Raw genomic sequence first — 27,333 nt, 5'->3', positions numbered from 1 at the left:
CTGGCTGTGGAGTTAGTGTTTTGGCTGTGAATGCTTTCAGTGTGTGAAAGTTATCAAAGACACAAGAAAACCAAGGCATGGGCAGCCCTGGCCCCTGGCATGGCTGGAGACCTGCCTGCAGACAGCAGCTTCCCGATGGTCACTGCGTCTCAGCTCCACCCCAAGGAAGGCTGTAAAAGCCAATACAGCTAATGTGAGACAAATTCTGGGGTCACTAAATTCAGCCACTACCCAGGATGTCATGTAATTCCCAATCCTAACACCTATGTGTTGTGTCTACATCTTCCACAAATGATAAACCAAAATGATCCTTTCCAATCTTGGTGCCTTGCTCTTGAATCTACAGGCCTCTGAAAGACACTCCACCATCCCTGGTTTCCTTCCATGCATGTCTTGGCCACGGTCCCTGTGTCCTTGAGCAGCAAAGATGCAGCTGAAGGCACGGGCTGGTGAAGGGGAGGTAGGTGCTTTGGAGATGGGAAGGGCGGTATCAACCAACCCCTGAGCACCAAGGGCTGAAGCTACCTTTTGCTCTGTTTGGTGGCAAGCATCCATGGACTGGATGTGTCTGATCTACAGACAACATCTGGGATGGGCAGTGTGGGAGAAGGGACAGTGAGAGTGGCCAGAGGCAGCTGGAAGAGGGGAGCTCTCCAGTTAAGGGTTTCTTTTTGAGCATAGTTGTTTTTGCTTAAGCTGTCTTTTGCTGGCATGTATGAAAATGAAGGGTTAAAAAATAAATCAGTCAGGCTTGCTGCCAGCATTATGAACCCTGTGCAAAGAGCATCACAAAAGGCTGAAGAGTTTCAGCCATGGAGAGCAGGTGATGGACATGCTTTAGCAAAGGCTTTGTCCCACCCACAGACCTGAACCTTTGGGGGTCAAATTGCTGAGAAAGCCCCAGGTGTGAGCTGCCAGGAGTCCCAGGTGCCCAGCACACACCGCAGACCTGCTGTATGGGCTTGGCACCATCGCTGGAGCCCGGCCAGGAGAAATATGCAACATTTTCAGTCCCTGCTCAGCACTAACATCTTCCTCTCCAGCCAGGAGTCCTGGGAGATGGCAGCATGTCATGCCTTGTGCCTCCAGCACCACTGGGTGACTACCTTTGTGAGACAGAGGGTCCTCAAAGTACAGACCCAGGCTCTGCACAGAGTTTTGGGGCAACTGAGGGCAAATCTGCCCTTCTTTGCATCCAGCCCCCTCACAGGGACAGGCTTACAGCAGATGAAGTGCAGATATTTAAGATGGTAGTGCTCAGCCTTAAAGCCCAATTAAAATTAGGCTATTTCTCCCCAGTAGCTGCAGAGGTGTTGGGTGGCTCAAGTCCCTGGCACACAACCTGAGCACATGGCAAGAAGGGACCTGGACTTCAAGCTGCACCTCACAAAGTCTCATCTGAAATGAGTGACAGCTGACAAACATGATAACAGCAAAAGCCAGCCCCCACAGCTGGCATGGGACTGTGGCTGGCATCTGCCTCGAGAGGTATTTCGAGGCATCTTGCCCAGTTTAGCAGGTTTTTAGCCCAGTATGAGAACTTGAGGCAGGAACAGCCTGATAACTGCCTGTCATCGTTCCCTGCTCCCCTGACCCTTCCACACTGACTTGTGGGTGGTCAGCAGCTGCTCCCAGTTAGGGCTTGCAAGACTTGGCTTTACTTTTGGGGCAGTTCCAGCTATCTCCACATGACAGAACCACTCCAGAGACACAGCCCACCTCCAGATCTCAGGGGTCAGCCGCCAAGCCATGGCACCAACTGTGCCACCCAGTCCAGTAGCTCCACATCTCCCAGCACCAGCTTGTCTGTGCTGGCCAAACAGCACCCCCCAGCCGTGTCCTTTGTTCTCCCACACCATCCTCCTCTCAGCCACTCCCGTGGATGGATGTCTGCTCTTCTCAGGCCTTGCCCTCATATGGTGGCTTCTCTTCCCAGGAGCCCTGGGCAAGGCAGGACGCTGCTTGAACCATGACTCCAGGGTCCTTCCAGCAAAGCAGCTCCCAGCTCCTGACTGGGAGCCATCCACTGCATTGGGATGCTAAAGCCACCACTGTGCTGAGGTGGTCACACGGTCCCCAGGTGCTGCCCATGTCAAGAGGCAGGTGGAGATGGAGGTCCCTGGGACCATCCATTCCCAGCTGTCTTCTTTAGGAGCCCTCATGCCCCTGTGGCAGCTCAGGTCATGCTGGATCCTTGTCCTTCTCGTGCATGAAGCCCTGCTGAGCTGTCCCAGGCTGGGCTCTGCTCTGGAGATGCCATATAGACATGATGGCACCAGCTTCATCTCCCTCCAGCATAGCCATCCCCAATTTCAGATGTGTCTCCAAGAGCTGCTCCTGTCCCAGCAGGAGCTGGGACACATGGAGCAGGGCGACAGCCAGGGCTGGTAGTGTCCCTCTGTCAGGGTGATGCTGGTTCAGCACCCAGACTGGGCTGTGCAGAGGCTCCTTCCCCATTGGCCCCGGGGCTTCAGAGGGCCACAGGGCTGGGGCACCCACCGGGGTCCGCAGCACCAGGGTAGGGAAGCCGTGCCGCTCCCCCAGTGTGTCCACAGGGCCAAACCTTCGGGCTGGGAGTAAGCCGGGGCACTGCCCTAATGCATGCTTTTAGCCAAGGAGCTGCGGTTGGGTTTGGGAAAAGCCCAGCTGGCAGCAATCCACCGCATCAACAAAAATAAACCCAGAGATGAGACTTTTATCTTTGCCAGAGCATATTCCAGCATGTAAAAGCCTGTTGGCCCAAGACTTAAGGACCCTCCCTCCCTATGCCAGGGAGTGCCAGGGACCCCATGGCTTGCACCGGGCAGGGGATGGGTGTCAGGGTCTGTCCCCTCAAGCCTTGTCAGCTGGCGGATGGTTCAGCAGGATTTCACTGAGGGGGACGCTCCTAGAAGGAGTTTTGCGTGGCCACATCACCCCAGCCACAGGCTGGTGTGCTGGAACTGCACGCTGCTGCGGTGTGAGGGCAAATGGCCCAGAAAGTTTTGTTGCAGGACTTGGTGGCCCTGGGCACAGCAGGTGAGTCCTTCGCATGAGAAGCGAGTCCTGGGAAGGGATACGGCTGGTCCTGGCTGCCAGGCAATCCCCACTGCCCCCGGCCATGCAGGCAGCCCCCACAACCCAGGCAGCCCCTGCACCCCCATCAGGGCAGCACCCCGAGTTGCCACAGTTTGGCAATGTGCCACCCCTGTGTCCTCAAATGCACCTGGGAGCTTGCCTTACCTCGGAGGAGCAGAGCTGGGAAACACCGTTTGCTGGCTCTTCCCCAAGGCACCTGCAAAATGCTGGAAAAGCTGCTTGCAGGCGAGCTGGGCGGCACACGGGTGGATGTGGCATTGTCCCCCTGTCTTGAGCACCACGCCCTGGTGACACGGCTGTTTGCTAGGTTGGGGCTGACGGTCCCGGGCAAGCCCCGGCAGGGCTCAGCAGAAGGAAACTGCCCTGTTCCTCTGCAAAGCGTTGCGGTGAGGCTGAAGGATGCGTTCATTTGTTTGATCTTTTTGTTTGTTTGCCCCTTCTTTGGTTTAATTAGCCAGGTGGTTAGGAAGCTGCAGGAGAGTCTAAAGGCACTGGTCAGTCCCCAGAGCAACTTAGTTAGTGTCCCCCTCCTGACTCAGAGGCTTTGCTGCTCTTCCTGCTCCTCTCCACCTTCACCGACTGTGCCCCCCCTCACCGTGGCTGTGGTTCTTCAAGCCCATCAGCAGACACTGGCTGTCCCCCCACACTGCCCCAGCCTTGCTCCCCTGTTCTCACCCCTGTTGCCCCTTACTCCAGCCCTCACCATCCCCAGACCCACACCAGTGACTGTGGCTGCTAGTGATGCAGTATCTGCGGCTGCAGGTGATGCAACATCCGTGGCCTATGCACTCGGAGCGACCAGGTGCGTTGCGGGCACAACCGTGGCACAGAGACACCGAGAGCAGGGATGAACTCACACTAGAGTGAGGTGGAAGTGGACAAGGAGCAGCCAGCCACCCTCCTCCCAGGTGACGTGTCCTTGGTTTGCCGCAGATTGGAACGTGCGAGCAAACGGCTGGCTCCAAGTGGACAGACCAGAGGAGCATCTGGGGACATTAGGGCTGCACCTTGGTGACACAGAGCCCTGGAAAACCACATCACAAGGTGAAGCAGGAGCGGAGGAGCTCCTGTGAGGCAGGTGCCAGTGCTTGGGCCCAGCGCCACCTAAGGGTGTGCAAGGACCGAGCAAAATGGGCACTCCCATCCACCCTGTACTTCCAGCACCAAACCCCGGTGCCAGCCCAGGACGAGCCATCTAGAGTCACTGGGGACACAGAGACAGGGCTGGAGCCAGGTGCCACCTGAACAAGTCACACTGCACATCAGGGGCTAAGCCCCAGTATGGCCCAGTCTAGGCTAAATCTGTGTCAGCTTATGGATCCTGCCAGACCAGGCTGCTGGTTCTTCCACCGCTGTTCCGTGACAGCCAGGATGAGCTGGCAGCAGCATGAAGGGACAACCATCGTCACGTAGGGGAAACTTCTTTGCAGTTCCCATCCGCTTTCTACAGAGAAAAGGAGCAGCTGCTTGTTTCATTGTCATCAGAAGGAGATGACACAGGGGACATGAGACCCACGAACATGTTCCTGGTGCTCCTCAGGCCTCTGCTAAGCGACTCTGAACTGGAGAGCCAGCTATGAAGCAGTTCTCCGTCTCAAGATCCTATCTGCATGAAAGTAGAGAGCAATACCGGAGAGAGGGTGGTACCAGGACAAGCCAGGTAGATGGGGCAAAGACAGTGATGGGCCAGGGAGCAGCTGAGGTTGGAGGAGAAGCCCCAGCTACCAGGAGCTGTTTTGTCAGAGTCATCATCATCAACAGAGTACAAAGGTCTGTAAAACTCAGTGTCAGGAGACCAGTCCTCTGGGGCTGGGCTGCAAAGCAACACTCGACATCTCACAGATAGGTGCAGGGCAGGTCCACTGTTCTCAACACCCTCATGGAGGGAGCTGAACACAGGTGACGCCAAGGTGTCTCTGGTGCTGGGAGTTCCCCGTGACATTGGCATTTAACACGCTGATCTGCACTTCCCCGAGGAATACTGAATTATTCACGCTTCCCAGGGGTCTGAGGACAGCGTTTCACACCAAAGCTGGGGTTCAGTGAGACCCCTCCCCGCCCCCACAACCAGCATCAGCCATGCATACTCCTGTCCCCATGCCTCGCCCTCCCAACACCCCTATCTTGATATTTAGGGAATGGATCTGAAATACAAAGAAAAAAACCCCACATTTCTGTTAAAAAATACACACATCAGTTCTCCCTGGCTCAGAGCATGGCTCTGTAAAATCCTGCCGGTGCACTGAAGGCATGAAATGCTCTGGGAAGTGACAGGACAGTTGGAAATAAATTAGCTTTGCTGCAGAAGCCAGCGCATCCTTACAAGCATGGCCTCAGATGGAGCAGGGCAGGCGAGGCAGCAGCTGTGGTGCTTCTGGCTGGCAGCGGTCTGGGGTGTATGAGGGTATCTACAGCAACCAGCCAACCGCTAGGTAATTCTTGTTCTCCAGGCAGCAGTGTTAAGCACAAATGCTTTCTAGGGAAAAAGAATATTGTAAATAAAACTAATCCTTCCATGCATTTTTATTTTAAAATAAAATAACTGGCATATCAAACAGTGCTTGCAGGGCACGATACTTTAACACTAAGAGCTGAGTGAACTGAAATAAGGAAGTGGCACAAAAGGATCTTTTGAAGAAATAAGATGCTATACAACATAGCAGCGTGCTTACAGACCCTTCCTCTCGTAGAACCGGACCTGTGTAACCTGCCACCTACCACTCTCTACAGAAATAAAGGTGGGGAAAAGCTCGATAACAGTTGCTAGGAGTCCAGGGCTCCCCGGTGAGCCAGGCACATCCCAGCCAGGGTGAGGGCAGCGATCTGGAGCCCGCTCCCTCGCCGTCAGTTCACCCGGCAGGCTCGGATCATGAGCAGCTGGAGGAGGATGAAGACAGGCGACATGATGAGCCCGTACCAGAGCTCCCGGGTGTGCTCCACCAGCTTCTGGCACAGCAACATCTCGAAGACGAACTTGAGGCTGAGGATGGTGAGGATCCAGAAGAGCCGCAGCACAGCTAGGCGCTTCTCACCATCCTGGAAGAGCCGCACCGAGACGATGGTGGTGAAGTAGGTGCTGAGGCCGTCGGCGGCGAAGAAGGGGACGAAAACGACCCACCAAGAGAGGGCCGAGGCCTCGCCGTCCACCTTCAGGACGAGGAGCACCGAGAAAGCCAGCAGGGCCAGGCCGTGCAGGAAGATCTCGAAGGTGGCGAAGCCCAACCACTGCACCAGCTCCCGCAGGGAGAACAGCATCGTCCCCACCACCGTGGGGACATGGGCGCTGCCGGAGGGCGGCGGGGTGGGACACGGAGAGGCGGGGGGGGGACGGACACGGCACCCCGGGCCCCGGCGCCTCAGCCGCGTCCCCCCGGCAGGGCCCCTCGGCGGCGCAGGCTGATGACGTTAGGGGAGGCGGCGCTAGCTGGTGATGTAAGCGGAAGCAGCGGGGCGGGGATGGTGTACGGTGAGGGCACGGTGGGTTTTTGGGGGGGGCCGGGGGCTCCGGCCCCCTCTTGCCAAAGGGCGCGCGCACCCAGAGAGTCCCCAGGGCGGGTTTTGGGGGGGGTCCTGCCTCCCCTTCCCCGGGGGCTGTGAGGGAAGCGAGGCCTTGCACAGGGACGGACGGTCCTGATGCGTGTCCCAGAGCGCTCCCACTGGGAAAAAAAAACCAAACCAAAACCAACCAACCCCTTTTTTTTTTTCCTCAGGGCAAGGGGGAAATCCTGTGATGCTGCAGCCCCTCTCTGGAGGAGTTCATCTGTAACGAGGCCAGTAATGTACCCTCCTTAGGATTTTTTCTTTTTAGTTATTCTGGAAGCAGCATGTGCTGCCCGTGGGGACGCCGGTGGTTTGCAGCTCGGGCATCCGTCTGGGTTGGATTCCCTGTGGGCTGCTATTGCTGGTAATACCCAGGGTCTTTGCTGCTTCAGAGAGCGCAGTTGAGGGCAGTGTGTGTCTGGTCACGCTTTTCTCTGTCGCTGAGCTCCCGAGGTCTCCTCCAGCCCCATCAGGTGGGGATTTGCAGGGCAGACAGAAATGTTCAAACTAGAAATGGGGAACAGCCGAACCCAGGGGTGCGCTGAGCCTGCGGTGATGAGGACTGTTAAAATGAGCCCAAATGTAGATCGCTGTCCCTGGATTTTGGACTCCCAAGCCAGCTCCCTCCCTTTGTCCTAGCAGTGGGGACAAGGAGCCCAGTAGTGTCACTGCTGCTCCTGTGGATGGGGACACTGCAGCGAAGGGGGTGTCACTCCTTCAGCACTGCCCAAGGGTGGAAAGAGAGCCCGGGAGCCTTGAATCCTGCTGCTGTCTCCAAACTAATCGGCCCTCCCTGTGCCTGCTGTTTGCAGTGTCAACCCTGCGAATGTCACCTGAACCCACAGCCACCAGCACTCCTTTAAAGCCTGGGTGGGTGTCATTGTGATGCCCAGCCCAGAGCAGGTCCGGCTGTGCCTCCCCACACCTCCCCTCGCCTCCTGGTGATTCCTCTTGTTTTGTCTCTTGCAGATGGTGGAACGGAAACTCCTTGTTCTTTTCGGCAGCCAAACTGGGACAGCTCAAGACACAGCTGAGAGAATTGGCAGAGAAGCCAAGCGACGCCACTTTCAGTGCAGAGTGGAGGCGCTGGACAGCTATGACGTGGTGAGTGATGATGCAGAGGGGTGCTCCAGGCACTTCTGGTCTTGCTCCATCTCCACCAACCCCATTTCTCGGGCTCAGGCATCTTCCACCCTTGCTGTGACTTGCTGTATTTCACCAGACCCTGGCTCTGTGCCCTTCCTGAGGGCAGCTTGTGCTTAACTCAGCTGAAAAGGTGTGAAAACTGAGCAGTGACTCTTAGGACAGAGTCTGTGTTAGATGACAGGTGCTCAGCTGTACCCTGCAAGATGAGGAGCACCAAGGAGCCGATGCTACAGGCAGCGTGTGGGCAGCAGGTGCTGCAGTGCCTGCAGAGAAGGTCGTGCCACGTGGGGCTGTGGGTTTTATTCCGAGTGTGGTCTGTTCATGAATGGGATGGGATGTTAACAGCCGTGTCGGGACAGCGTTTGTAGGTTGCTGACCTGGATGTGCTTTTCCATGTTTGTGCCTGCAGGCCAACCTCATCAATGAGCTGTTGGTGATATTTGTCTGTGCAACCACTGGCCAGGGTGACCCACCTGACAACATGAAGGTAGGACATGCTCCTGTCCATGTTCTTCTTATATTCCTGGTCCAGTGACTGGATTTCTTTTCAGTCCATAGTTCTACTTTACAGCTTGAGCAACAGTTATTTTTGGAGGGGGAGGCTTTGGAGCAGCACCAGTCACATCTCATGTTACTGATGGGACATGGGCAGGGAGCTGGTGAGGTTTCAGCAGCTTAACAGCTGAGAGAGCATCATCCTCGTGGCAGGTAGCAGTGGTGGCTACTTTCAGGGGTCACCTCTGCAGAAGGCCGTGCTCCCCACTTTGTTGGGACTCAGCGGAGAGCAGGAGGGACCCAGTGGGTGGATGAGCGGGGTGCTAGGGACAGGCAGGCAGGGAAGGCTTTCTTGGCAGCAGCGTGACTCCCCGGCTGTGTCCTTTGTAGATGTTCTGGCGGTTTCTGTTCCGGAAGAACCTACCGCCCGGTTCCCTCTGCCAGCTGGACTATGCTGTGCTGGGCCTTGGCGACTCCTCCTATCCCAAGTAAGCAGCTCTGCGGCTCCTTGCCTTCCTGTGACAACTGCTCCTCGCAGCTCTGGCTGCAGGCAAGACCAGAGTGGCTGGAGAATGAAGGCGGTAAGGGAAGACAGAGCCTGACTCTAGAGCAGCAGCTCAGACGAAATGCAATTCCCACCAGCCTTAAAAATGCTTGCCCACCAGCCCATGTCCCTCATGACTTCCAGGAACTGGGCTTCTGCCCATTTCTTTCCTCCCAGCCTCTTCAAGCAGATGCTTTGCTGCAGTGTGTCAGGCATCATTTTTCAGTCTGTTATTACAGCCATTCAGTTCTCTGAATTGCAGGAAAGCCTGTACCACAGCAATTTCAGTAGACCAAGCGAACAGGAGACATGAAACAGAGTTTTAAGTGGCAGCCAGCCCCATTGGTCCCAGTTCTCTCCCAAAAGATTGTTCCCATGTGCCCGAAAAAGCTGTGGTGGGAGGGATGGGAGTGTGCCTGAGCTCTGTGGGGCAGTGAGGGGCTAGAGGGAAGGCAGTGTTTCTCTGCCTGGGGCACAAGCTGCCCTGAAGGGAAGCTGGACCTTCCCAAGTCCCTTCTGGGAGCTGTGTGGCCCAGCAAGTGGGAGCCAGCTGCTTCTCCAAGCTGCCCCAGGATGGAGGCATAGGCTGGGCAGGGCACGGGGCCAGGTCGTGCGTGCTGGCTGTGGCTGGACCTGCCTCTGTGCTGCTCTGGCATAGCCCTGGCAGTGTGTGCTGGCTCATGTAGCCAGCGCCTGCTGTCCTGCTGGAGGAGCCCTGCCCTCTGCAGCTGCGACTATTCTCTGCTCAGGTTTAATTTTGTTGCGAAGAAGCTGCACAAACGGGTGCTACAGCTTGGGGGCAACCCTCTGCTGCCAGTGGCGTTGGGAGATGACCAGCATGACTTAGGGTAAGAGCCCAGTGGAGGGGTAGCAGGGGGGGAGCCCTGGGGTGCACTACAGTTTTGTCCTTGGGCTGACGGCAGGGCTGTGTATGCTTTAGTCCAGCCTTGGGGACAGCAGTGCACTGCTCCCACCTGGGGTCTGCTCCTGCACCCCAGACATGGTCAGCAGCCTCCTGCTGCTCTCTGTGAACGTGCTCTCTGCTCATAACTCTCCTGTGCCAGGACCTGGGTCACTTGCTTCTCCAGGGTGTCCCACAACCCCCAGCATGTGCCAATGTCTCCTGGTTCTGCCCCAGTCCTGTTCAGACCGGGGGTTGGCTGTGTCACACACCTGCGTACCTGCAGGCATTACAGCAGCCTGAGCTGTGCTGCTGTTCTCCTCGCACAGGGCAGAGGCTGTGTGTGGCTCGGGGAGTCGGTGACTGCCGCCAGTTGTGCTCGGGGGGGTTGGTGATTCTGTTCAGACATCAGTGGTTGGGTCCCAGAGAGCGAGTGAGTGCTTAGAGTGGCTGAGACATGTTTCTAGACCTGAAGCTGGAAGGGAATGGCATGGAGCAACTGTGCAGCGAGAGGGGAGCAGAGGTGGTTGCCCAGGGGCAGCCCAGCATTGTCTGGGTGCAGGGGTAGCAGCCTTTGAGCCTGAAGGGATGCTGCTGCACTGCTGCAGCCTGAATTTCCTGCTTGCAGGCCAGATGCAGTGGTAGATCCATGGCTCCTGGCCTTATGGGACAAGATCCTTGCCTTGTATCCTCTTCCTCCTGGCCTTGAGATCATCAGTCCAGATGTACGGTAAGTGCAGAGGGTAGACAGGGACTGCTGGAGCTGGCTGGTGTGAAATGCCATGCTTCCTTGGCTGTTCTCTGGGGTGGAGATGTGCCCTGCTTTGACCAGGAAGCCTCCCCACACAGCTTCTGGTGTCCCATGTATCCCTTGGACTTTGGCCACAGGTGACCTATCTCTCTTTGGATGGGGTGTCCCCTTGTGCCCTGGGTGTGTGTGTCAGCTGTCGTGGCAGGGTTCTGCCCATCTTGCTGTCCTGATGTGCCTCTGCCCTTGGCAGACCTGCCAAGCATGTGTGCCCAGCCATCCTCCCTCTGCCTGCTCTGCAGCCTTTGGAATCTCCTTCTCCTGGCAGTCTGCATTGCGTTCTCTTACCACAAGCCAGCTCCAGGGGACAGGGACGATGGGTGGTGGATACGGTGGAAGACTTCAAGCCTCTCCCTGCCTCCAGCCTCTAGCACTACAGCAGCAGAGGAACTGTGGCATGGAGGTAACTGCACTGCATTGATCTCCTCCCCACAGCCCGCCCCCAAAATACACCCTGCACTACCTGGCTGAGGACTCCCCGTATCCCAATGGTGGCCTGCTCCAGCCAATAGCACCTAGAGCTGTTCCCTCTGAGCTGCATCCCTTCGCTGCCCGGGTGGTGTCCAATCAGCGGGTCACAGCAGAATCCCATTTCCAGGATGTCCGGCTCATCGAGTTCGATGTCACAGGCTCGGGGATCATGTGAGCATTTTCCTGACTCCCCCAAGCTTTGCTGTGTGGGATTGGGTGTCCCGTAGCCTGCCTTCCTCTTCCACTCCCCTTCTTCAGTAATATCTGAGGCTGCAGCCTTGTGGACGTGGTCTCTGCTGCACTGTCGTCCTCCATGACAAAGGGGCATATAGCAGCATGGGTCCTGTCTGTGGACCAGCTCTCTTTGCCTTGTCAGGTTACAGAGCACAGCATTAGTGACGCTGGAAATTTCGCTGAGTTGTGGCTTCTCACCTGGTGCGGGTGCTGGTCAGGCTGGTGGTGCTGTGCCTGCGGGCCTGCCCTGTATCTGTGCTCAGCAGGTCCCACTGCATCCACAGGTTCAGTGCTGGGGATGTGGTGATGATCCAGCCCCAGAACTGCCCTGAAGATGTGCAGCAGTTCTGCCAGCTCCTGCGCCTGGATCCAGACAGATGCTTTGTGTTGAAGCCCACAGAGCCTGGTAGGTCCTGCCCGCTACTCCTGTCCCTCCCCGCTGGGACAGGGCAGCCCCCTGAGCTCTGGCCCAACCTGGAGCTCTGCTTTTCCTTTGCTGTACACCTGGTTAATAGGGAGTTGGGAGTGGCTGATGGATACAGGACATCTGCCTGTCTCGCAGTATGGGGGCTCTCCTTCCTTCCCAGTGCTATGCACGTGTGGATCCCGCGTTAGGGCCAGTGTGACTCATGGGAGGAATCCAGCAGTGTCCAGGCTGCAGCCGTGCCTTGTGTCTTTGCAGCCCCCGGCACAGAGTGTGGAGGATCCCGCAGCCTCCCCAGCCCAAGGCCCAGGTCGGGAAGCCTATGCTTCCTTGCCTGGGGTATGCAGGTCTCCTCACTCTGCCTGCTCACCGGAGACCTTACTGCAGGTGCTTCTGCAGCCAAAAACCAGCACCAACAACTAGAGAAACCCCTTGGAGGCCCTTTGGAACCCTTGGTGGCTTTGCAGTCTGCATGGTACCGGGAGAGTTTTCTCTCCTGTCCCCTGAGTGTCCCTTGCCCCTCTATCTTTTGTGTGTCCGTCAGTGCTGGGATTTTTGTCTTGCTGGCAAACCTGAGAAATTCAGGCTACTCCTCACCCCCTTGGGAGAGAAGTAGGAGACAAGGACAGGCCTGACACATATGACACCACTGGTTACTTCCACTGCATTGTGTGCAGACAAGGTGGTACCCATATGGGTAAGGCATTGCCCTAAAGCACTTGCATAAAGTAAGGGACAGCTTAACACCACTGACTTTCTCTGTTGCAAATGTGTGGGCTTCAAAAACAAGCTGTGGAGAGCAGGAGGGAGTGGGGGCCCATGGGAGGAGCAGTGGTGGCAGTAGCTAAAGTCAGCTCTACAAGCACGTTCATGCAACGTGTGGGTGCCTGCAGGCAGCAGGGCTGCCCTTGTTTGGGTGCTTGGGGAGTGCCAGAGCTGCGGGGGCAGCAGGCAGGCAGTGCTCGGGTATCTGGCCCCAGTGCTGGCCCTGAGCTCTCCCCTCTGCCTTGCCTTGCAGATGCATCCCTCCCTGCCCTCTTGCCACAGCCCTGCACCATCCGGCACCTGGTCACCCACTACCTGGACATCTCCTGTGTGCCACGGCGCTCCTTTTTCGAGCTCTTGTCTTACTTCTCTACGAACGAGCTGGAGCGGGAGAAGCTACAGGAGTTCAGCTCTGCGCAGGGCCAGGAAGAGCTGTACAGCTACTGCAACCGGCCCCGCAGGACCACTCTCGAGGTAGGGCTGGGGGAGCATGGCAAATCCGCTCTGTGAGGGCTGTGCCACGTCACAAAGCATCCAGGCAGATGATCAGCCGTAATTTCTTGGCTGAGGAATTTAATCTACTTCACCCACTTTCTGAAGTGTCCTTGGATTTCCACTGGTGGTTAAGACCTGCTCCAAATCCTTCTGAGCTCTGTGGTGGGCTCTGTGCCGCAGCCTGGGGGTGAGGGGAGGGCAGTGGGACAGGGCGGTTGGTGCTCAGAGGTACCCAGTGCAGTGCCTTTGGTTGAGGGCAGCGTGGCACAGCAGTGTGGAACAGCATCTGATGCCCTGAGAAGCAGGCAGGCTGCCTTCTGGCGTGTACCAGGTCTCACCTCACCTTGTCTTTGCAGGCCCTCTGGGATTTCCCCCACACTACATGTGCCATTCCGCCTGAATACCTGCTGGACCTCATCCCTCGCATCAGACCCCGCGCCTTCTCCATCGCCTCCTCCATGCTGGTAAGAGCTCAGCCCTTTTCAGCCTTGTGTCAGGCTCTGAGCTGAGGGTCTGGCAGGGCCAGGGCTGACTGTTGGTGCTATGCACGCTGCGGACGTTCAGGCTGTATTTCCAGACCCTCTGAGCACCCACATCCCACCTGAACGCCCACTCCACTGTGAGCCTGCATCAGCTCGACATGCTGGATGGAAACCCCAGGGCTGTGCCAGCCTCCGGATTAGGGTGCTTACCCTCCTGCAGCCCCGTAGGTGCTGGGGCTGGCCCAGTGCACTGCAGAGGTCTGGTGTCCTTGTCACCGGGACTGGCCACAGAGGCTGGGAGCTTCCCTGGGTGGTGTGGCCATGGGAGGAGGAGTGCTGCTTCCTGCTGCTGCCGGGAGGTGGCAGTGGGACCTGGCCCAGGTGTCTTGGCAGATGTCAGCCCAAGGCACGGGTGGCATTTGCCCTCAGTGGGGGCCTCTTGGGTTGGACAGTCTCTGTCGCCATTGCCAGCTGTGCAGAGCATTCCTGCAGCAGTGCTTCTCTGGGAAAACCCCCTTCCCCAGTGGAAAGATTTTGGGCAAGGGTGTGCTCCCTTCTGTGTCTGAGCGGTGGTTTCAGGCTAGGATGAGTGTTGCAGATGCCCTGGCAGGAGCTGGCACAGGCTTTGTCCCTGGAGAAGGCACTGGGCTCTTCCTGCAGAGCTGTGCTGGGTGTCTTCTTGTTTCTCATGGCTCCTGTCTGGACACAGGCTCACCCTGATCGGATCCAGATCCTCATGGCAGTAGTGCGGTACAAGACACAGCTCAGTAAACCCCGCCGTGGTCTCTGTTCTACCTGGTTGGCTTCTCTCAACCCAGAGCAAGGTAATTGCTTGGATTCTGTGAGGACCCTGTGTGCTTGCCACAGCACACAGCACTGATCCCACAGGACTGTGGTGGAGCTATGTGTGTGCTGGCCACATGCTGGACTGCCTGGACCCTGGGTGGAGCAGCACCACCACAGGGAGCTGGAGCACACTGGCTTGGCCAGACGGGCTGAACTCACAGTAGCTGTCCTTCCTCATTGCTCCCATGCTCTTCAGAGCATGGTGTGCTCCTCCGGCTTGCCCTGAGCATCCTGAGCTCCTGGTTGTCTCCCAGCTGCTCAACCCTCCTGCTCCCAGCACCAGCATGCCCCACTGTCTCACAGTGGGCTGCTCCTGGCATCATGGAGCTGGTAGTGCTCTGACTGCTGGATACCTCCAGACCCGTAGCACCAGCTCTGGGAAGGATGGTCCTTCCTTTGAGCACATCCATCCTGTCCTGTGAAGCCTGTGTGTGCTGCTTATCTGCCCTAACCACAAAACCCATCCAGCTGGGTCCCCAAGCAAAAGTGACAAGCTCACAGTCTCCCTGCTGCAGGATGGTAGAGAATTGCTCTGTATGACTTCAGGGCAAGACTGGGTCTTCTCAGAGTACCTAGATGGAGATCTTCACCCCTATTCTGGCTCCCAGAGGAGGCAAGTTTGGCCCTCCCTTACATGACAGCCAGGTTGAGATCTCTGCTTGCCTCCACTGCTGTCTTCCCTGGTATCAGCTGTGTGAGGAGGAAGCTGTCCCACAGCCCGTGTGCTGTGGGGCTGTTGCCTTGCTCTGAGGATTGCTCAGGTGCTTGTTGAGACAGCTGAAGCATTTTTCATACACACATAGTGTGCCCATGGTACCAGGGGTGCCATGGTGCTGGGGTGGTGCTAAGCCAGGTGCTGTCCTCATCTTTGGAGCATCCTGGAAGAGCTGGATGCCCAGCTCACCCTCTGCAGGGTGTCACAGATGCCATGGTGGTGGGGTGATGACAGTTGGTCTGGGTTTTTTTGCAGGTGATTTCCGGGTACCTCTCTGGGTGAAGAAAGGAGGAATGAAGTTCCCAGCTGACCCTGACACCCCTGTGATCATGATTGGCCCTGGCACAGGGGTGGCACCTTTCCGAGCAGCGATACAGGAGCGGGTGGCACAAGGACGTAGAGGTGAGGAATGGTTCTGGGAGGGACTCTGGATGTCCCTTGCTGCAGACAGGTCTGTGTTCAGCATACGGGAAGGAGGGACTAGGGGCTCTGGAGGGTTTGGACAGGCCCAGGCTTTGCTGTGTTTGAGTGGGAGCAAGCTGGGCTCTGGGGCAGGTAAGGATCAGAGCCTGGTGTATGCAGCCTGTGTGGTTATTCACAGGATGTGCTGCAAGGCTGCTCCTTGGGTCAGGGCAGGGCTCTGCAGAGGCTCTTTCTTGGCTCTCTGTAAGTGGAGATGGGTTGTTGAACTTGTCTTCGGCTGCACAAGGAGTCGTGCCTCTGTCATTGGCCCATCCTCATTCCCCTGGCTCAGCTGTGGGTCTCGGCAGGAAGCTGAGGCTGGTGGAGGGGACCTGGCAGCCCTGGGGGGCTCTTCTTGACCTACCTGCCCCCCACCTCCTGCTTTTCCAGCACACAGAGGCCTCTGGTTGCCACAGGTCACGCCTTCACACTCATGTGGCTCCTGGCTCTTCCAGGCCAGGGCTGTCAGCCAGGCGCAGTAGAGAGGTGAGAGTCTTGGGGCTCTGCCACAGGTCCCATGGGCACCTACAGTCCCCAGCACTCGCAGGGCATTTGGTCCACCCAGCACAGCCCTTGTGGTCTGCTCTCTGCAGGGAACTGCTTGTTCTTTGGCTGCCGCCAGAAATCCAAGGACTTCTACTGCCAGGCGGAGTGGGAAGAGCTGGTGACAAAGGGCTTCCTGACGCTCTTCACTGCCTTCTCCAGGGACCAGGTTAGTTCCCAGAGGGGGAGGGTGGATACAGAAGCATCTCAGGCAGCACTGATGGGACTCTGCCAGTGTTTCTGGCCCCTGTCCTGTTGGCATGGCCTGCAAAGGGCCTGGTGGGGTGACACAGTGGTCACTTCCCCACACCTCCTCGGTCCTGGCCAGGATCCCCACTAGCATTGCAGTGCCACTGCCCAGCTGGGATGTGTCTGGCTGAGGTGAGCTGGAAAGGTTGCTGGTACGGGGCCAGTGAGCGCCCGAGCAGATAAGGGGTTAGCCAGCTTTGTTTGGCTGGACCACGTCAGTGATAAAAGGCTCCTGAGCCTCTCGGAGGCAGGGGGGGGTCACCGGGCGTTTCTTGGTTGAGTGCCACCCTCCCCACCACGTCCCTCTGATCACTGGCTGAAGCTGGGGATCTTGGCCTCCGTGCCAGCTCTCCCCGAGCCTCAGCCGCACAGGAGAAAGCTCCCTGGAGGTATGAGCACCCCCGCAACTCAGCCCCTCACTTGGCTCCCTTATTTCCCAGGCAGTGTCTTTGATGGGCAGCTCTCAGCCCCTCTCTGGGCTGCACAGCTTTTTACATTGCTGGAGGGGCTCCGTGAGCTGGGACTCTTTCACTGCTTTGCCCTGTCCCTTGATGGCACTGAAGGCTCAGCCTGCCTTTGAAACAGAGAGATCTGATAAAAAGGGTCAGTGAGAATGGGTATTTCTAGGTAGCTCAGCTGCACCAGTCCTTTTCTCCTGGCTTTGTGCATGCATTGACATGAAGCCAGCATCTTTTATCCAGTCGCTTGTAAGGCATGAGTTGAATGCCTCTGTGAAGGCTTTCCAAGTGTTTGATGAACAGGAGCAGCACTGCAGAGGTTTGTTGGATGACCGGTCTGCTTTTTTTCTGGTGGCTTACACAGTGAAGGGGGCACCTGCTGTTCCCCAAATCTGGAGAGTGGCCCCAGAGTCTCCTGCCCTCACAGACTCTGGAGGGATGGGACTCACATCAGAGTGTGCCTCCCAGCCTCCCTGCTTTGCCTGCTCCATGGGGCAAAGCAGTTTGTCATGAGGGTCTTCTGCCACCGAGTCCTTGCAGGGAGGCAAGCAAGAGCACAGCCAGGTAAGATATGCCACATTGGGCCATTGTACCTGTGGCTCTAGGAGGTGCCACTGCTGTTAACTCATCAAAAAGTTTGTTTTCAAAGAGCTTGGCAGGAGCTGGGATGCTCCATAGCTGAGCAGGATTTCTCTCTTCTCTGTAAGGTCCCCTTTGCAGTGACCTTCTATCACACCATGTCTGCCCCGTGGTGCAGACTGATTGATCCCAGCCTAATGCAGCTGTTGCTAATTCTCAGCAGGATGCCCTGGGGTTTAGCTGAGACATCGTGACCTGAGTTTGTCACTGGGGTGCTCTGGTTTCTAGGTAGCTGCAGGTCCTTAAATGACCCCCTCGGAGCCCCAGCCTCGTCAGCAGAGCTTCTGTCAGCACTTAGCTGATTAATGTTAATGTGCTGAAGCTGAGCTACTGGCTGGCTGTGTTGGTGCTTGTGATGGGCTTGCTTACCTCCTGCGTTGCCAGTAGCTGGGTCGGAGCAGTGGAGCTGTGCCTTTGGGTGACCTGACTCTCCAGCGCAGTGCAACCAGTGGAGCCGCGTGGGACCTGCTGACCACACAGCAACCAGCTCTTGTGACAGCCGGGGCTGGTTGCTGCTTGGGGTTGTTCCCACGCACACCTCCAGACTGCAGCATGCAGGGAGCCTGAGACGCAGCAAGAGCCTTGTTGCTTTTGGGGCTGGATGGGAGGGGGGAGGACGTGGGGAGGAGGCTGCGCCTGCGGCTCAGCTCACTGCTGTGCGGAGCCTGGTGTGGTGGGACACGCGGCAGAGGGCTTGGCCTCCATCACAGTGTCACCTTTGTCACGGAGGACCCATCTGGGCCAGCAGTGAATTCAGGCACGTTGGCAATGGTGTTCCTCTTGGGCAGAAGCCAGGGCCGTAGGCAGTTGCTTGGATGTGTGAAGTCTTGTGGATTAACCCTTTGGGAACTCTCCTGGGTTGGGCTATATTGTGCCAAAACCCAGTTGTATCCATTCCCTAAGCATGGCAGAGGGGGAGGGAGTGGGACCGAGGCCATCCCTCCAAGCTTTCTGCCCTTCCAAGCTGTTTCATGTCTCCGGCAGGTGACAGGGCTGGGACCGCCTTCCAGGGGTGTGGGGAAGGGTCTCTGCAGCAACCTTGGTATGGGGAGGGGCACAGAGCCTCCTCTGCCCATGCTGGGAGAGGGCAGGAGGGGAGCCCTCGCAAGGACTCCCCAGCTCGTAGCCCTGGCTGTTCACCAGAGCTGGAGGGAGGCAGGGGGCAGCCAAAGGATTTTTGGGGGCTACCTGGGGCGTGTTCTCCACCAAAGCTCCTGCTGCTGAACCCATCTCCCACCAACCCATCCTAGTGCACTGACATCAGGTGTGGGGATCCCTTTCCCTGTGCTATAGTGGATCCAACTGCCTCTCCCAGTGCTCCCTGCTCTGGGGGGCTGTGCTGCCCTGAGCTCTTGTAAGCAGCCTCTGAGAACAGTCCCCAGGGGCCGAGCAGGCATGCTGGAGCTAGGGGCTGGGGCTGCTGCTGGGGCTGGGGCTGCTGCCAGGGCTGGCAGGCTCAGCACTGTGTTTCCCTGCAGGAGGAGAAGGTTTATGTTCAGCACCGCATCCAGGAGAACCAAAGGCTGGTGTGGGAGCTGCTGAACAGCAGGAATGCTCACATCTACCTGGCTGGGTGAGTGAGAGGTTGCTGTGCAGGGACTGGGGCAGCGGAACTGCATGTCACTGCTTCTCCACCTCACTGGAGGCTTTTCCTTGGTTCAGCCTCCAGACTGAGCACACCATGCACCCTGGCAGGTCTCTAGGGGCTGCAGTGACTGCTGCAGAGGGACCAGCTCATTCCTCCTCTCTGTATGTCATGTTCCACAAGCCCTGGGCCAAGAAGGCCATTTCTCACCTACTCTGCACTCCAGTTAGGAGGGGCAGAGCTGGAACCCTGGTAAAGCTGCTCCAGCCAACCCCGTGTGCCCATCCCTTCAACTGCCAGTGCCTGTTACTAGCATCACCTGCCAGCGGGCTGCCTCGCCTCTGACCCGCGGCAAATCCGTACACAGGATAGCCCCGGCCTCTTCACATCCCTCTCCTCCAGCGGGACTTGGTGAAACTGGACAAAAAGGCTTGTGCGGTTCCTGTGGCCGCTCAGGTGCACAGGAGGCTTTTAAAGCACCAGCTCCACTGGTGCTGGGGCTCGTGAGCAACAGCTTTTGGGACCCTCCGCACATCCTGGCTGGCTCTTTGCACCCAAAACTGCCTTCCTGGGGTAGGGAGAAGCCATGTTGCACCGCAGCCTGCCTCCTTTGGCAGCGCAGTCGTTCACCAGGTGGTTACCTTGGGCTGGTTGGAAATCTTAAACTGTTGGCCAAAAAGTGGGGTCTGGCCTTTGGAGGCAGAGCATCTGTAGCTCCGTTCCTAGCTCTGTGGCTCTTTTCCTGGGCAAAGCCCTTAACCTGCCTGCCCTAATCACTGCCGGTACGGCAGGGAGGAGGCTGCTCACCCGCTGCCCAGGGTGAGCATTGTGAAATGCTTTGGGCTCCTTGAGCTGATGAGAGGCTGGCGATGGTGTTTGTCGTGCATTCCGTGACCTGGAAAGCACTGTGCAAACCTGTCCCTTGCTGTCGACACAAGCAGCAATTGCAGGAGGCTCTTTCTTGCCTGTCCCTCGTGAGACCAGGAACTTCCCCAGTGCCCTGCAGGGTGAGACTGGCCTCGCTGCATTCCTGGGAGAAGGAGATTTTTGTTTACTGTCCAGGAAGCAGAGGCCAGGCCACCCACCACTCTGTTGTTCACTGCTACACCAGTGCTGCTGCCTGGTCTGGCCTGCCTCACCACGTCGCAGGGCTTCCTGGGGCCCTTACTCCAAACTGGTCATTCCTACCCATGGATCTGGGGTTCAGGTTTGGTCTCCTCCATAAAGTTGCACTTGGGACTTGGGGTTGTGCCACTGTCCACAGCCCAAATGCTGAGACCATTGGGCAGCTGTTGGGTGACCATTGGGCATGGTGTCTTGGATGGCTCTGTCCTCTTTTTCTTCCATCCTCTTTGCTGCTTTCTGGTGCTGATGGGGACACCCTGGGGGCTGCCAAAAAAGGATCAGTGTCTTGGAAAGAGCAAGGCTTGCACAGCTCTCCCCATTGCAGGATTTTTCAGTGGCCATAAGGATGGTGTTTTTGACATCGGGGGTGCTCCAAGACCCATCTCACTGGGGTCTTTGTCCCTGGCGTGGGGTAGCCCTCAGCCCCCATCAGGCAGGTGGGGTCTGAGAGCCTCATCCTGCTTGTAAAAGTGGCAACTGTCCTGTGTGCAGTGGGCACTTTCTCACCCCTCCTGAACAGCCCACACCATGTGTAAAGACGCCTGGGATCACAGTGCCCCTCCTTGGCCTGCAGACTCTGAACTGCCAGTAGGGTGCCAAACAGGAAGGTGCAGGTGGGCTAGCCTGAAAATGGCCTTTTTTTCCCCCTAAAAATAGTATTCAGTTTCAGCCACACTAGGAGAAAGATGGGGAAAGTGAATCCTGGGGCGTGTGTCCCTGAGCAGCAGCCCTGGGCCATGTAGCATGGTGTGTCTGTCTTCCTGGGACCTTGCTGACTGGGGCAGGGTCTGGGGAGCCAGGGCGGTATCTTCTCTGTGATTGTGCCCAGCTTATCTCACCCAGGACAAAAAGGTCGAAAATGTCTCTCTCTTTCTGTAAAAAATAGATATTTGACATGTTTTCCATCACCAGCCCAGCTACATTATCTTGCACTTGCGTATCAGTGCCTGACTCAGAAACAATATGACTCTTCCAAAAAAAGAAGACCTCCTTTCTGTGTATTTTGGGATGTTAATCAGCTTCAAACGCAAGTCAGAATTCTGCCTTGTTCTTGGGAAACAGCAAGGACATTGCCAGATGCTTATGCCAATTGGAGCAGCCTGGGAAATTTTTTATTAGATGTTTTTTTGTCGCACAGTCAGTTCATCAAATGAAACTCTCTCCAGGAAAAAGTCTGAACTTCTTATTTCCCATAAGAAATAATTGTGCTTGCAAGTGTTGAATCCTATTCGGGTATTTTCTACACAGGAGCTCATGTTTTCCTCACCATTTCTCTTATTTTGAGGTTTGAACTGGCTTTGGTTACAAATGTTGCCATCAAAACAATCATTTCAGATTTCTTGAAAGGAGGCAGCGGATGGACGGAAGCAGCTGCTCCTTCGCAGCAGTCATCTTGCCCAGCTCAGGATCAGACATGTTTTACATTGAATGTTTCCCAAGATGAAAGGACAGTTTCCTGCCCTCCTGCAGATAAATTATGACTTGTGCATATTCCCTGTGTCCCTCTAATGAGGGTGATGGGAAATGGAGCAATATGGGGGCCAGAGTTAAGGCTACTGAGCTGTGATGCTCCTTCGCTGGGGACTGGGTACCATGGCCATGTCTTTGCCTGCAAATGTCAGTGCTGAAAAGCCCTGTGTGGATAACGGCCTGCTCTCTAGGGAGTGGTACGAGCTGCCTCTTGAAGCCTCTCATTTATTCAGTGCCAGGCAGCTTGTGTTGCAGGGTGAGGCAGGTTCCCACTGCCCTAGTCCAGTGGCAGCCTGTGGTGTGTGCTGGGGGTGGTGGGTTTGGCTGCAGGGACCGCTGCCCTGCTGATGGGCTGCCTTGTCAGAGCACTGGGGCTGCAGATATGCTCCCAGTTTTCCTGCTCACTCTCCGTTGCACCACCTGCTCTCTCTTCCAGGAATGCCAAGCAGATGCCAGCGGCGGTGGCCGAAGCCCTGCAGTCGGTGTTGCAGCTGGAAGGTGGCCTGTCACCCTCCGAAGCAGAGGAGCATTTAATAGCCCTGGAACGGTCCCAGCGCTTCCAGTCTGAAACCTGGTCGTAAACTGGCTCCCTGCCTCTGCCTTCCCTGCAAACTCTGTCTGAATAAAGGAGCCAGCAAAACGATCCGCCTCTGGCATCATCCTTGGGCTGAGATTATCCCAGCCAGTACAGGGGCCTGGTGAAGGGAGTGGATTTACCCAACCAGCCCTTCCCTGATGGCAGCAGGGCCACAGCGGGCAGGGGGAACCTGTCTCCTGGGGGTGTGGGTTTGGTGTGGGTAAAGCCTGGCTCGCCATGCCCCCACCCCACTGGAGTGGAGGCGAGAAGTCTCTGTGGTGGGATGCTGCTGGCTGACTCCTGTGTGGGACCGAGCTGCTGTCCCGCATGCTCCAGCTCCTGGGGTCCCCGTGCTGGGTGTGCACTCGTGGGCATTGCTAGAGCTACGGTGTTGGCAGCGGCCGTTGTTTGTGGTAAGACCTAGAGGAAGTGAGCTGTTGCATGGGAGTCTCTCCACCCTGGCATTAGTCAGCGGCAGCAGTGCTTGCTGCAGAAGGCTGCCTTGACAGACCTGTTCCCCCTGTCTCCGATGGCTGAGGCCAGTGGGGGTGGGTGCAGGAGGAAGCTTCGATCCCTCTGTCTCTGCTGCCAGTTCATCTACCTGACCCTGCTTGATGCTGAAGTCTGAGGTCTCCGAGTGCCTGTTCCCACTGAATTATCCCGTTCCCTGAGTGCCTGCTCTGCTGGACTTGTTCTCCATCCCATCTTGGGAGCCGCTTCCAGCCAGGGCCAGGCAAGCCAGCAGGCTCCAGCCCTTCTGTGGCAGCCTCGGGGCTGTGCACCCTCCTGGCCCTGTCAGTGTCCCAGTGGGGCCAGTGCCACTACCTTCCTTCCCCCAGTTCAGCGAACTCGATGCCACTGTGTAAATAGCAATTAGGGCCCAGAGCATGAATCAGCTGGGGACAGTCCCTGGGAGCAGGCTGGGACAGGAAGGGACAGCGGTGCCACACCACGCCTGTGACCCAGCCACCCTCCCACGTGCCGGATCATGGGGTCCTGCATGGGTGAGTGGTGCCCCGGGGCATTGCTTGAGCTACGGCACCGCAGTGAGTGGAAATGGGGTGCTTTTCAGGTCTCCCCACCCTGCTGCTTTGCCAGCGGTGCCTTGCTGCAAGGAGCTGTTGCACTTACAGAACCTGGCTGGGCTGGGTGTCCCCATGCCCTGGGCACAGCTGGGGGGCCAGTGCAGCGCTGCTGCATGGCAGTCATCACACTGGTGACGCTGTCCCCTTGCATGGGGCACTATCCAGGCTGCATTCTTCCTTCCAAGCCCTGCAAGCTGCTTAGGGGGCACGGCAAGGCGAGGTGGGCCAGCACAGGGACCAACCTGGGGGACAGGGGTGAGCTGGGTGGGGGGGACTGTACTGGGGCAGTACAGGACACATGCTGGTGCACTATACTGGGGTCTGAGCTGGGGGGCTGTACTGGGGCAGCGCAGGGCCCATGCTGCCATGCCCCACGGGCAGCGGTGTGGGGACCACTGGCTGCAGAGGTGGCTCCATTTCTGCTGGGCGAGGAGAAGAGGCGGCCGTGGGCCCAGCTCCTCCCTGGCTCCCGCGGGAGCTGATTGGCGCGGGCATGGCTGCCTGCCCCGGGCTGCCTGCATTTGAGCCACTTCCAGAAGCTGACAAACCAGACTGGTTAGAGCCAGGCTCGGCCCCAGCCCACGGCAGGCAGCAGCTGCCTGCACGGGTGCCTGCCACGCCTGCACCCCTTGCCGGCACAGCAGGCAGTGCCTGGCAGTGCCCTGCTCCTTGTGCTCTCCTCCGGACCGTGGCGGGTCAGTCCTACGTTGCTGCTGGGGAGGAGGAAGAGGAGGAGGAGGAGGAGGAAGAGGAAGAAGTGGCTGTTGGATGCTCACGGCGATGCCCCTCTTGGGGTGGCCTATCGGTGAGGGTGATGGGGATGTGCCCCGCTTTGGGGGCTCCTGACCCATTGGCCTGGGAGGGGGTCCCAAACTGTGCCGGAGGGATGACGGGACTCTGTGTGGACACCTTCTGGCAAACGTGCTGAAGGCCACCTCCTGCCCTGGAGCAGCACCCACGTCCTGCACCCAGCCCCGAGGGGACTCAGGGGGTGGTGGGTGAGGAGGGCGGCTGTGGAGCAGCCACCCCCATGGAGCCAGCAGCGGGCGAGGAGGCAGAGCCTGGCCCCCAGCCGGTGCAGGCAGCCGGCGGGGAGGGCTGTGCCAGGCAGCAGGGCGAGAGCGAGACTGTGGAGTCGGGGGGCCCCAGGGAGCCGCCCCGGCTCTGCGGAGAGGCGGCCGCCACTGCCTGGGGCTGCTGGAACCCGCCGCCGGCGGAGGACACAACTGAGCCACTCCTGCCGGGGCACGACGAGCTGCCTGCCCATGGTGCCTCCCTGCCTGCGGGGCAGGACCCTCCCGCTGCCGCTGCCGCCAGCCCCATCTTGCCCTGTGGAGAGAGCCCAGTGCCGCAGAGGGGGTCGTCCAGCCTGGAAAGTGCCTCCAGCTCCATCCTCAGCCTCTCTGGTGAGGAAGAGGAGATGTCAAGTGATGAGGTGGCGGCGGCAGCGGCAGAGCCATGCCACGTGCCGGCAGGCAGCGAGGACGAGTGCCCCATCTGCACGGAGCCTTACGACGACCAGCGGCACAAACCGGCCCTGCTCAACTGCAACCATGTACTGTGCCGCGCCTGCCTGCGCGCCATCATGGACACAGCCGCCAGCGCCGAGTTCGGCCGCGTGCGCTGCCCCATCTGCCGCCAGAAGACGCCCATGCTGGAGTGGGAGATCTGCAAACTGCAAGAGGAGCTGCTCCTGCTGCATGCCCAGCCTGGCTCCCCCAGCGCCCTGGCTACCCCCCGGCCCCCCGCCCTGCCGCCCCGGCGTCCGGGCCTCGTCGGCGCCCTCGAGCATCGCTTCCAGGTGCGCTTCCACACCAGCCGCATGTTCGGGTGCCTGCCCTGCGTCCGCTACCCACCCTGCCTCATCCGCAGGCTGGGGCAGCTGGAGCATCGCTGCCGCTGCTGCTACCTCCTGGTGCTGGCGCTGCTGCTGGCAGCTGAGATGCTCAGTCTGCTCCTTATCTTCCTTCCCATCGTCCTGATGGTGCTGCTCTTCCTCATCCTCGATAAATAGCGCTGGGTTTGTGCCTCCAGGCTGGGCTATGCATGGGGAGAGGAGCCCTGCTCCCACTTTGCCCCTGGGGCTGATGCTGGGTCGTGATGCCAGCCTGGGAGCAAGCCTGTGAACCCAGGTGCCCGGGATACCCTGGGGCTGCCAGTGAGCCCAGAGCGGTTGAGGCAGCAGAGGAGCTGGAGTGGGCAGCCGAGGGACGTGACCCTGGAGCTGGGCATCGCCTGCCTCCCACTGGGCACCAGGTGACACATGACTGCAGCAGCGGAGGGGCAGATGGAGTGGGAACCCTTCCTGCACCGGGGACACATCCCTGGCACGGGGCCGGGAACTGGAGGGTCTCTGCGGGCAGAGCAGGGCTGTGCTGTGGGCTGCGCTGCCCACGCCTGGGACAGATGGACGGGGGTTAACCAGCATGGACTGAAAATACAACTTAAAATAGTACCACGGCCATGTCCAGCTGAGTTCAGTGCTTGGTCTGGGCTGAGCAAGTCCCCCTGGGCCCAGCGGTGACACCAAGAGGGGACAGGGACAGCCGGTGGTCCCCAGCCACCCTGCAAGAGGGTGCCTACCCCCACCGCGGCACCTCGCAGCCCCAGCCGAGCGGTGCCAGCCCGTGCTCATGCCTTGCCCTGCATGGAGATAAGAGAGCAAACATGGCTCTGTCTGCCAGAGCTCCAGCTGGGCACCATAGGTGGAGGAGCCCGCAGTGAGCGCGGCACCGTGGCTGAGCTCACGTGGGACCTGCCCACGGCTGCCGGGGAGCTAGGCCAGCTGCGGCCGGCAGGAATATCTCAGTGGTGAGCAGGATGTGGGCTCTGCTTCTCACTTGGCAGCCGGCCTCGTGCGGGGGTTGTGTCCCAGCCAGGCAATGCCTGGGCCATGGTGCAGCTCCTCTGCACCCTTGCTCCCTGACACACTGCAGAGCACGGGGCTGGCAGCTGCTTACTGGGGACACCTGTACCCCCAGGGGAAGGGGACGGACGGGGACAGCTCCAGGCTTTTAGCCACCTTTGGGCTGGTGGTGGGTGGCAGGGAGGTGTCAGACCCCCACGATCCTCCCAAGATCCCGTCGGGGCGGTCAGTCTCCCGCGGTCCTGGCACCCATCTTTGCAGCCTGGGATGTGCTGCTCCTTATTTATCGCTGCCAGCCTCCCCTCGGAGCCCCGCTAAAGCTCTATGCAGACCCCATGCCAAATCGCCCCCCTGCGCTGTCACCCCTCTCCATCCCCACCCTGCCCGTCCCTGCCGGGGGGCTGGCTGACACCGCCGTGCCCTGTCCCTCCTGCCTGGCCGTGCCAGGGTTGTGCAACTGGCCGTGTGTCTGTCCTGGCTTTGCCCTTCTCCCCCGGAAACGTGCCACGGGCACCTCCCCAGGGCTGCTGCTGGGGGGGACCATGGGGTACCACCACCCAACCCCCCCTTCCCCTTCCTCCTGCAAAGAGAGCCAGGTCAGTGGGGAGCGAGCGAACGCTCCCCTGCCTGCCCAGCCCTGCAGGAATCCTGTGCTCTTGTGCCCATGGGGGCAGAGATTTGGGCCGTGGGCTTTGCTGGGGCACTCAAGCTGCCCTCAGCATCGGCGCTGCCGTGTGTTGCTCCGGCGAAGTGCCGAGGCGCGGGAGGCAGTGGTAGGAGCAGGGCACCCCGAAACAGGTCAGGCCGGGAGGCAGAGGCAGGTGGGTCCCCCCCGGCCCCCGTCGCACCAAGGAATATTTATTTATACCAAGTGGAGCAGCTCCGTCAGGAGAAGCGCCAGCTCGGCCCTGGCCGGGGCCATTTTCAGCTAGATGGGGCCTGCGGGAAGGGGGAGGCTCAGACCCCTGGGGGGACCCTGTCACCGTGTGGGAGGCCTGGCACGTGTCTCTGCTCTACATTACGTGGGGGGATATAACGGGCTTTTGGGCAAACCAGGCCAGAGCTGTCCCCACAGAGACACAATGAGGCACGATGAACCCTCCAGCACATCCGTGCTCCCCTTGCTGGGCTGCCGGCACCTCTGGGTGCTAAAAGCTGGAGAAGGGCACCTAAATCCCCCCGCTGGGGATGGGGTCCCTGGGGGGGCTGCAGTGAGGGACTGATCGCAGGGGTGATGCAGAGTCTGGTGCTGCCCGTGGTGCCCCAGCGTGCAGACAGGGCTGGCCTGTGAGAGCCTGGCTGCAATGTCCGCTCGCAAGGACTCAGTTAT

At 58.6% G+C, this 27,333-nt stretch overlaps 3 protein-coding genes across 9 annotated transcripts; 2 read left to right on the top strand and 1 right to left on the bottom strand.

Moving 5' to 3' along the window:
• Positions 1-5,583: 5,583 nt before the first annotated feature.
• TMEM203 (transmembrane protein 203) lies at positions 5,584-6,479 on the bottom strand. Its single transcript, XM_052815021.1, has one exon. The coding sequence runs from the start codon at positions 6,331-6,333 to the stop codon at positions 5,923-5,925; it is 411 nt and encodes a 136-aa protein (XP_052670981.1). The 5' UTR covers positions 6,334-6,479; the 3' UTR covers positions 5,584-5,922.
• A 38-nt stretch (positions 6,480-6,517) lies between these two features.
• On the top strand, positions 6,518-22,118 carry NDOR1 (NADPH dependent diflavin oxidoreductase 1). Of its 7 annotated transcripts, none has more exons than XM_052815013.1 (16): positions 6,519-6,555; positions 6,789-6,848; positions 7,588-7,722; positions 8,174-8,251; positions 8,650-8,747; positions 9,553-9,651; positions 10,333-10,434; positions 10,948-11,154; positions 11,502-11,623; positions 12,660-12,880; positions 13,258-13,365; positions 14,093-14,207; positions 15,200-15,346; positions 16,000-16,118; positions 18,774-18,868; positions 21,912-22,118. In XM_052815013.1, the coding sequence occupies exons 3-16, from the start codon at positions 7,588-7,590 to the stop codon at positions 22,054-22,056; spliced, it is 1,791 nt and encodes a 596-aa protein (XP_052670973.1). In that variant the 5' UTR covers positions 6,519-6,555; positions 6,789-6,848; the 3' UTR covers positions 22,057-22,118. The 7 variants fall into 7 exon arrangements, with proteins under 7 accessions (XP_052670979.1, XP_052670977.1, XP_052670973.1 ...); XM_052815012.1 differs by having other exon boundaries at positions 6,520-6,544; XM_052815019.1 differs by lacking the exon at positions 10,948-11,154 and having other exon boundaries at positions 6,518-6,544.
• Positions 22,119-23,519: 1,401 nt separating this feature from the next.
• Positions 23,520-25,861, top strand: LOC128154416 (RING finger protein 222). Its single transcript, XM_052815020.1, has one exon. It carries the CDS (start codon positions 24,168-24,170, stop codon positions 25,149-25,151), a length of 984 nt encoding a protein of 327 aa, XP_052670980.1. The 5' UTR covers positions 23,520-24,167; the 3' UTR covers positions 25,152-25,861.
• The last annotated feature ends 1,472 nt before the right edge of the window (positions 25,862-27,333 follow it).

Source organism: Harpia harpyja, chromosome 19 (genome assembly GCF_026419915.1).
Source record: "Harpia harpyja isolate bHarHar1 chromosome 19, bHarHar1 primary haplotype, whole genome shotgun sequence".
Classification (NCBI taxonomy): domain Eukaryota; kingdom Metazoa; phylum Chordata; class Aves; order Accipitriformes; family Accipitridae; genus Harpia; species Harpia harpyja.
The sequence above is the reverse complement of the archived record's forward strand: the minus strand, read 5'-3'. Positions and strand labels throughout refer to the sequence as shown.

Excerpts from the sequence above, each read along its gene's own strand:
- LOC128154416 (XM_052815020.1), top strand. The coding sequence starts at position 24,168 with ATGGAGCCAGCAGCGGGCGAGGAGGCAGAGCCTGGCCCCCAGCCGGTG.
- TMEM203 (XM_052815021.1), bottom strand. The coding sequence starts at position 6,333 with ATGCTGTTCTCCCTGCGGGAGCTGGTGCAGTGGTTGGGCTTCGCCACC.
- NDOR1 (XM_052815013.1), top strand. The coding sequence starts at position 7,588 with ATGGTGGAACGGAAACTCCTTGTTCTTTTCGGCAGCCAAACTGGGACA. Across the intron at positions 9,652-10,332 it reads GATGACCAGCATGACTTAGG|GCCAGATGCAGTGGTAGATC; the intron begins GTAAGAGCCCAG and ends TCCTGCTTGCAG. Across the intron at positions 10,435-10,947 it reads ATCATCAGTCCAGATGTACG|CCCGCCCCCAAAATACACCC; the intron begins GTAAGTGCAGAG and ends TCCTCCCCACAG.